The 9,465-nt window shown below is 56.6% G+C and overlaps 1 protein-coding gene across 1 annotated transcript; it reads left to right on the forward strand.

Moving 5' to 3' along the window:
* The first annotated feature begins 684 nt into the window (after positions 1-684).
* MSX1 (msh homeobox 1) lies at positions 685-4,945 on the forward strand. Its single transcript, XM_003816493.7, has 2 exons — positions 685-1,393; positions 3,717-4,945. The coding sequence occupies exons 1-2, from the start codon at positions 925-927 to the stop codon at positions 4,157-4,159; spliced, it is 912 nt and encodes a 303-aa protein (XP_003816541.5). The 5' UTR covers positions 685-924; the 3' UTR covers positions 4,160-4,945.
* The last annotated feature ends 4,520 nt before the right edge of the window (positions 4,946-9,465 follow it).

Genomic DNA, 9,465 nt, shown 5'->3' on the forward strand with positions numbered 1-9,465 from the left:
GCAAGGTTTACTCCAGCTCTAAGTTAGAGACAAAGGCCCACTTTTACCTCGAGGTAAAGTTTAGAAGATTTCAGAACAGGAAGAAAATGAAGGTTTGGTTTTGTTTCGTTTCTTGAAAAGAAGTTAATAGTATGTCTTTCTCCTAGGATAAATAGCCATGCGTATTTTAAAAAATATATATAAAAGGAATGTGTAAGAAATAACCTCAACTCAAATTATTGTGGTAGAAGAAGAGGGGGGGTCAGACAGTGGAGAGGGGCACAGGGAAACCCAGCCACAGACTAAAGAGAAAGGTAAAAGAAGCAGTAGAGGAGAGAAACAAGGACGGGGGAAAAAAAGAGGAGCGGAAAAGAGGGCTGAGGAGGGGAGGGGAGGAGAGGAGGGCAAAAGAGAAGGAACGAGAACAGGGGAAAATTCCCCGGGAACACAGAAAGATAGAGACCCAGGGGACTCCCGCAGAGAGGGCCTCTTGGGCTTCAGCGCAGAGGAAAGTTTCCCGGGCACCCCCTCTCCTCCCCTGCCCTCTGCCGCCTGGGCCCTGCCCTGCGTGCCCCCAGGCCCAGCGCGCCTCCGGGCGAGTCCCCAGGAGCGCGGCCCAATGGATCGCTCCGGGCCCGCCCCCTCGCGCGCTGATTGGCCGCCGCCCCGCTGGCCTCGCCTTATTAGCAAGTTCTCTGGGGAGCCGCGGTAGGGCCCGGAGCCGGCGAGTGCTCCCGGGAACTCTGCCTGCGCGGCGGCAGCGACCGGGGGCCAGGCCCAGCACGCCGGAGCTGGCCTGCTGGGGAGGGGCGGGAGGCGCGCGCGGGAGGGTCCGCCCGGCCAGGGTCCCGGGCGCTCGCAGAGGCCGGCCGCGCTCCCAGCCCGCCCGGAGCCCATGCCCGGCGGCTGGCCAGTGCTGCGGCAGAAGGGGGGGCCCGGCTCTGCATGGCCCCGGCTGCTGACATGACTTCTTTGCCACTCGGTGTCAAAGTGGAGGACTCCGCCTTCGGCAAGCCGGCGGGGGGAGGCGCGGGCCAGGCCCCCAGCGCCGCCGCGGCCACGGCAGCCGCCATGGGCGCGGACGAGGAGGGGGCCAAGCCCAAAGTGTCCCCTTCGCTCCTGCCCTTCAGCGTGGAGGCGCTCATGGCCGACCACAGGAAGCCGGGGGCCAAGGAGAGCGCCCTGGCGCCCTCCGAGGGCGTGCAGGCGGCGGGTGGCTCGGCGCAGCCACTGGGCGTCCCGCCGGGGTCGCTGGGAGCCCCGGACGCGCCCTCTTCGCCGCGGCCGCTCGGCCATTTCTCGGTGGGGGGACTCCTCAAGCTGCCAGAAGATGCGCTCGTCAAAGCCGAGAGCCCCGAGAAGCCCGAGAGGACCCCGTGGATGCAGAGCCCCCGCTTCTCCCCGCCGCCGGCCAGTGAGTAGCCAGAACCCAGGCGCAGAGGGAGGGGGCCGGGCGGGGTGTGGGACCCGAGGGCTCCTGGTGGCCTCCGGCGCCTGCGTACCTGCAGCCGGTGCTAGGGAACCGTGGGCTGCAAGGCCGGGTCTTGCGCCTCCCTCCACTCCCACCCAGGAAGAAGGTTCCAGACCTCCTCGCCTTGGCCCAGAGACGCTGCGGGTGGGAGTTAACGGATAGGACACCGATGTCTGGGCACCCTGTCCTCCTGCCCCCACCAAACGACCTCGGGGGTCCATGATCCCTCATCTGATCCCAAACTCTGTTTCATCGGCTTCACCCCAGCGGATGAATGTGTGTGGTGCGGTATCTTCCCTGCACCCGGAGTTTCACTTTCTCGCAGTAGGAGCTGGCGTCCCCCAGCCCCTCTTCCCTTTCAAGTACCTCTTTGCCTAGAGGTTCCGAAGCTCCTACAGAATTCTACCTCCCCATGCCCTTTGAGTTTGAGGCAGATAGTTGATGCTTTGGGCGGATGGATGATTCAGGGGTGGGGACATTCAGGTTCCAGTGGAGGGGGCGGGGCACCAAGTCAATTAGGGGAAGGCGCCCCCGCTAATCCTATGGGAAGCTCCCAAACGTCTAGGACTGAGCCATTAAAGTGGACTCCAGGTGCCCAAGGCGGTTCGCTCCAAGGCCTCACGGCCCCCTGGCTGCTCTATTCAGAGAACACGCTCGGAGATATTTCAGGAGCACGGGAAATTCCCAAGTTTTCCTCGTTTCCTCCGATTATTTTGCTCGGCATAATAGCAGCCAGATTTCAATGGCGTGATGCTGAGGAATGATTTTTATCTGGGGATTAAACGTCTTTGAAAGGCCAGTCCCTCCCTAAGCCTAATGGCCGGAGAAGGTGGCCCCGCTCTGGGTTGTCGCCGCTGAAGGGAGTGACGTTTCTCTCGGCGCCCGCCCCTCGGGCGGCCCGGCGGAAAGCTAGTTGGGGGCCAAGCGCTTCCCGGACTCCCGGTGGCCTCCAGCGGGGAAGAAGCGGGGTGTTAACACGAGATTTCGTTTGACTCACATCCTGGTGGTCTGAAAGTCCAAAGGATCGTTGTGTTTTCTTTGTTTTTTTTTTGTTTGTTTGTTTTTTCTGTTTGTTTGTGGTTGTTTTTTAGAGAGGTGTGAAAAAATGCATACTTAGGCAAAACCCGCGTGGTGAAACATCTTCGATTTGAATTCACTTTCTGCCGGGAAAGCTGCTGCATAGGCAAAGTGTCCTTTCCAATGCTTAGGGCCTTGGGCCCCAAGACCCCGAAGTCAAAGCGATCCCGGCTGTGTTGGGATAATTTGTTCCACATTTTATCCAGGGGCAGTCCCCAGCGGACCCCATCCCCGACCTGCACTAGTCCTGCGCTCTGATGCTTCTTCACTGTCCACCCTTGAGGTTTATTTTGAAGCCAAAAGAAAAAGACAGCTGGGCATGTTGGTGTCTGCTGACTATGCCACAGGGTGAGGGGAGAGGCGATCTCAACACTCCCCCCGCAACAACATCAACACACACACACACACAAACGTTTGAGTGGGGCCAGAGGGCCCTGGCGCCAGGGGTGAACGCGATCCAACAGAGGACTGAGACAATCTAAAGAAAAAGCCCATTAGAATAAAGCAGCCCCTCGTTCTCCGCTCCAGATGACACTTTCTATTTCTAAGAGAGCTGGCCACAGTGCACCCTCCATGATGGTCTGCGCTGCTCCATCTCTGGTCTGCGGGAACTACTCCTAGAATCCCGTAGGAGCGAAGTGTTCCGGGGAAAGTGTAGAATTTGATTTGGATTCTATGCCACAAAACTGCCTAGCCCCACACTGAAGCACTCCGTGGGCACTGATAAATGTTTGGCCAACGCGTAAAACTAAATGTGCCCTTGGGCTGGGCGCAGGGCCTCTTTCTGCATGTTTCGTCAACTGTATTAACATCCACCTTTCCTCTGGATGGCCCTGGGAGGAGGCCCGCCATGAAGGCCTTCCTAAGCCGCCGGGCAGCACAAAGGTGATTCCACATCTTCCCAGCTGTTTAGGCCTAAGATGTGGACATCGAGCCCTTCAACATGGGTATTTTTCTCCTGGAATCTTAGCTTCTTCATTTGCAAAAAGTAGACAGGAACTTCTCCCCTGCGGGGTTGCAATGGGAATTGGAGAAAATATATTTCAAGTGCCTTGCGCGATGCCCGGCACCGAGGCACTTGGCGGCACTCAATATCTGGTATTGTTTGGCTATTATTACTACTTCTTGGGCTGATCATGCTCCAATGCTTCTGTCTTAACCCCTTGCTTTTTTTTCTTTCGGCCCTCAGGGCGGCTGAGCCCCCCAGCCTGCACCCTCCGCAAACACAAGACGAACCGTAAGCCGCGGACGCCTTTCACCACCGCGCAGCTGCTGGCGCTGGAGCGCAAGTTCCGCCAGAAGCAGTACCTGTCCATCGCCGAGCGCGCGGAGTTCTCCAGCTCGCTCAGCCTCACTGAGACGCAGGTGAAGATATGGTTCCAGAACCGCCGCGCCAAGGCAAAGAGACTACAAGAGGCAGAGCTGGAGAAGCTGAAGATGGCCGCCAAGCCCATGCTGCCACCGGCTGCCTTCGGCCTCTCTTTCCCTCTCGGCGGCCCCGCAGCTGTAGCGGCCGCGGCGGGTGCCTCGCTCTACGGTGCCTCTGGCCCCTTCCAGCGCGCCGCGCTGCCTGTGGCGCCCGTGGGACTCTACACGGCCCATGTGGGCTACAGCATGTACCACCTGACATAGAGGGTCCCAGGTCGCCCACCTGTGGGCCAGCCGATTCCTCCAGCCCTGGTGCTGTACCCCCGACGTGCTCCCCTGCTCGGCACCGCCAGCCGCCTTCCCTTTAACCCTCACACTGCTCCAGTTTCACCTCTTTGCTCCCTGAGTTCACTCTCCGAAGTCTGATCCCTGCCAAAAAGTGGCTGGAAGAGTCCCTTAGTGCTCTTCTAGCATTTAGATCTACACTCTCGAGTTAAAGATGGGGAAACTGAGGGCAGAGAGGTTAAGAGATTTATCTAAGGTCCCCAGCAGAATTGACAGTTGAACAGAGCTAGAGGCCATGTCTCCTGCATAGCTTTTCCCTGTCCTGACACCAGGCAAGAAAAGCGCAGAGAAATCGGTGTCTGACGATTTTGGAAATGAGAACAATCTCAAAAAAAAAAAAAAAAAAAAGAAAAGAAAAGAAAAAAAAAAAAGAGACTAGCCAGCCAGGGAGATGCATCCTAGCTTCTTCCATTGGAAAATTTAAGACAAGCTCAACAACAAAACATTTGCTCTGGGGGGCAGGGAAAACACAGATGTGTTGCAAAGGTAGGTTGAAGGGACCTCTCTCTTACCAGTACCAGAAACACAATTGTAAAATTAAAAAAAAAAAAAAACTCTTTCTATTTAACAGTACATTTGTGTGGCTCTCAAACATCCCTTTGGAAGGGATTGTGTGTACTATGTAATATACTGTATATTTGAAATTTTATTATCATTTATATTATAGCTATATTTGTTAAATAAATTAATTTTAAGCTACAAAAATTATCTCTTTACTGATTGAGTCTTATTTTAATTTTGCTTCTTGCCATCTCTTTATGTGTACAGTTGCTTTTCAGTTTGACGGTACTTTTACGACAGCAACTTTGAAAGGTGATAACAGGGTATGCAGGGATAGAGGGGGGTGTCTTTTTGAACACACACGACAGATCTGCATTAGGAAAGTCAAGTGGAGAGTTGAAGTAATTACCTAGGATAATTAGGCTCAATTTTCCAATTCACTTTAAGCTGAAATCGACACTTACTCGGGCAACCTATAACCAACTCTTGCTTTCTTTCTCTCCTTTTAACCTGTCTATGAAAACAAAGCAAATTGCCCAAATGGTTTGATGAGTGTGGACAGCTAATCCAGACAATTCCCACCTCCGCAAATCTGTTTTTCCCACGGGAGGCCAGGTGGGGGATGGAAGCGATTGCGTTGCCTCTCTAAATTACCCCCAGTGTAGACGCGGTTTGTGGAACTAATTTTGAGCTGCCAGAATATAAGAACCTTCTCACCCCCTATTCTGGCCGCTAAAAACACAACACAACCTAACAACGTTTACAGAAAACCCAGGGCCACCTTCCACTCTCGCCTGGAAAGTCCTCTGCAGGAGCCCTGTTTCCAAACCCTCACAAACTCGGTTTTTCTTAAGATCAGTCTTCCAGGAGAATATATTTGCACACGCGCCAAGTTTAGCTTTCCGGGGAATTCTGCAAGGACGCCGAATGCAGAAAATTACCCCCTGATTAAATAAAGCCTATTAAGCTCCAGGCACCGCTCTGTTGTCTTTCGTGTTCGGGCGGCGGCAGACCTGCGCATCCCTCTCCTCCTTCAGCCTCTGTCCCGCGGTGACCCGCTCCTCCAAATTCCACGCGGGATAGCGCCGGACAGTCTGCAGTAAGCCGTTAAGCCGGAGGTCAGTAGACTAAAGATGGTGCGAAACCTGGGTACCTGGCGTTGGACTTGAACAGGGGTGAACAGCTTCACAGATAGAGACGTTAAAAACAGAGCCCCAAGGGCAGCGCGCGGTTTCTAGCCCCAGGACCCTGAGGTCGGTCTAGGAATTCCCAGCGAGCCCAGGGTTGCGGGAACGCGCCCTGGGCAGGTTCTGCACGGGCGCCGGGCACATTCCGGGGCGTCCTGGGCTTCGGATCCTCCAGCCTCTGCAGCTCGGGCAAAGGTTCTGTCTTCCCTGGCTGGAGCTGCAGTATGAACTTGTTACAACCCCGCTCCTTAAGAAGAAAAGCTTGCTGTGGAGGGCAGTTTCGCTCCTGGGGAGCCCCGGAGCTGTTGCCCTCGGCCTGGGAACTTCTAGAAAAGCACCAGAGCCCGGGTCTGGGCCTTTTCGCCCCCCAAAGGGGAGCTATGCATAACAAGGTCTCAGACTCCCACACCACGCAGCTCTCTAAAGGCGCTTTAGGGCTGAAGTGCCTCGCCGCGTTTTTTTTCTTTTTTCTTTCCTCTATAAATTAAGTAACCCTCGAATGACGGCGCGCAGGACGCCCGGCTCTGGCAAATCTGGGTTCTTTTCTGGAACACGCTAGAGACGTCCTCGTCGTGGGGTTAGTATTGAACTTGGAGTCAGAGAGCCAATGTGGCTCAGTGTGGATCAAGCCTGCCACTTACTATAAAAGATCATATCATCTCTCTGCACTGCCGTTTTCTCGTCTGTGAAATGGGCCTTGGACTCTTCCCCCTACACCCCAGGATTTGGGGGAAGTGTCGACAAGCCCCCGCGCGGGAGGGCACCCAGGGAATACCGGGTGCATCTGACTTTTCTTGGCTTACTGCGCGTCCGCAGCACTGAAGTTTTTTTCCGCGCGTCCGTGATAGGGAAATGGCAGCGCAGGATCGGGTGTCTCCCCCGGCCCCGGCTCCAGGACCTCCTGGCTCCTTGGAGTTTGGCAATTTAGGGTAGAGGCAAATTTAGAGCAACATAATTGCGGTAATGAGCAACGGCTCACGCTCTGCAGACGCGTCGCGGCTCCAGCGAGGCGGTAGCTGCAGGCGAGGCGGGCACGCCTCCCCGCCCCCTCCCTGCGCCGCAGCCCGGGTGCGAGGGCCCGGCCGCCCTGGGACCCCGGCCCGCGCGCGCCTCCGCCTCTGGCTGCTGGCCTTGGATAGGGGCTTCCTTCCACTTCTGGGCCTCCGAATCTCCCCATTTTTGTTTCTGTCCGTCTAGCCCATTCTTTGCCCCCCTTTTGTTTCCGCATTCCCTCTCTGAACAGGGTGTGCACACAGAAGGTGCTCGATAATTGTTTGCTAGATCGGAGCGGCACGCTGGTGTGGGGAGAACACCCAGAGCCACAGTCAGCCGGGTCCGGCCGGAAATCGCGGCTGCGCTTCCGGCACTGCTTCTCATCCATCCCAGTCCTTCGAACTGTGTTCCCTGGTTTATCAACCGAGGGCGGAGTGGGCAGGGGTTTCCTGGGTCCGTTCCTTTACGGACCAATTTCCTTCTCTGGCAAGAAACATGGGATCTACCAGGCGGAGAGGTCGGCCACCTTCCGCGCTGGGAGGTAGTGATGGAGCAGTCTGCACTCACAGCCTACTGTGTGCCGAGAGTTCCCGCTCACGCTGACTCCCAACAAACCTAGGAGATTTCTATAGCGCAAAGGACTGCAGCTCAGAGAGGTGACATGGTTTTCCCAAGGTTACACAGTTAATGAAGGACATAGCAGGAATTCCAACACGGATTCCACTCGAGGATCCGGTTTTTCCCGCATTGCCCATCTCCATCTGGTTGAGGGTCACCTGGTGCCTGAGCAGCTCTCCCGCGAAGTGCGCGTCGCGCTGGAAAACCGAGCGCAGAATCCGGGAACTAGTTCTGAATTTAACTCCTTGCGCTCTAACCACGAACAGGCACTGTCCCTTGAGGAATGAGAGGGGCGTCTCACTGGCCCTGCACGCTGTGAAAGCGTTTTCGTATTGTTGGGGAGGAGACCGAAGCCTCATTTTGCAAATTCAGCTTCTGACCACGCAGTCAAGACCAAAGCAGTCCGTGGCGTGGAAGCGGGGCAGAAATGAGGTTACCTGGCGGCAAGGGACCTGGGGCGCCTGGAGCTTTGAGCATAGGTCCGCAGGGCCGGGGCAGTTGGGGACCGGGAGGCTGGGGTGGGGCTGAAGACCTCGCGCTAAGAGCGCCTTACTTTAAGGTTAGTTTCTCGGATCGCTGAACCCGGGGCTGAAGGACCAGATTGAGCAGGAGGCCCAGTGAGGACAGTTACTGGTGAGGCAGGGGCCCCGAGTGCGAATCCTACCGCTGCGCCCTCCTTAGTGACCCAAGGCAGGGAGGTGAGCCCAGCCGGGTCCAGGCCTGCGCCCCGCCTAGAGCCCTCGGGGGCGCAATAGGAAGCGGCGAGGAGAGGCCGCGGCCGCCTTTCAACTCTGCGGCTGGCGCCGGCCTGGCCGGGCCCCCGAGGCCGCGCGGCCTCCAAGGTTCCGTCCCGCCCTCCCAGACGCTCAGCTCGCATCGCCCCACAGTGGAACAGTCCCCCGGCCCCGACGCCGGACTCCCTGGGAAGCCCCCGACCCCCAAGTGCCACCACCAAGTGCCCACTCTCCAGAGCACTCCCAGGCCCCCACTCCAGACTTGCGGAATTTTTTTCCGCTCCACTCAACAGCTCCCACGCCTGCCGCGCACTCCGCCCCCTTCCCAGGCCTAGGGAGACCCTGCCTCCACCCGGCCTGCCTCCCCCACAGCGCCCTCCCGCGGCCCTCAGCTCACAGCCAGCTCTCCCAGCGCCTGCTCACTGTAGTTCCGGTGCTGGACGCTGGCCTTGGCTCCCTGCGTTACAAGTAGATCCTCAAGTGCGCACACGCACACGACCAACACACGTCATCCACACGACATACCAACACACACCGAAACAGACACACATGACACTCACATGCAACACACATGTATAACCCATATGCAGACACCAACACACGCGGTACACACAAACGAATCAACACACATCACCCACCACACATACCCAGCACATACACACAAGGCTGACAAATACAAACACAACACATAAATCAACATGTATCACCAACACACCCAGCCACGCACAACTAATACATGCTAGACACAAAACCAACACACACCCAACACCCACAATCAACTCTCACATCCCACACCCACAAGCCCTAGTTATAGAGGCAACCATACACACTCAAGGCCACTCTCTAACATCTTCCACAGGGGTTCTGGTGACACAGACACAAATAATATTGGGAGAAAGGGGGAGGGAGACCCCAGAGATAGACATAGATGGGAGAGAGAAACCAAGGAGGTGCTGCATTGAGAGGCTTTCAGACTCAGGGACTCCAGGGAGGAGGAGCAAAGCCACGCGAGACCTGAGCGGCGGAAGCTCAATACAGCAAGCGAGAAGCTCAGCTCAGAGCACAAGGCGTGAGAGCGCTGGGTGCTCTGCTGTGCTGACACCAGAGGGTAAGCGCGGATTCTGGCTCCACGCACGTGGGGTCAATCCCCGGACACAGACCTTTTACTGGAAGGCCTGGAGAATCGCCTGAG

The sequence above is a fragment of the Pan paniscus genome, chromosome 3 (assembly GCF_029289425.2).
Source record: "Pan paniscus chromosome 3, NHGRI_mPanPan1-v2.0_pri, whole genome shotgun sequence".
In the NCBI taxonomy this organism is placed as follows: Eukaryota; Metazoa; Chordata; class Mammalia; order Primates; family Hominidae; genus Pan; species Pan paniscus.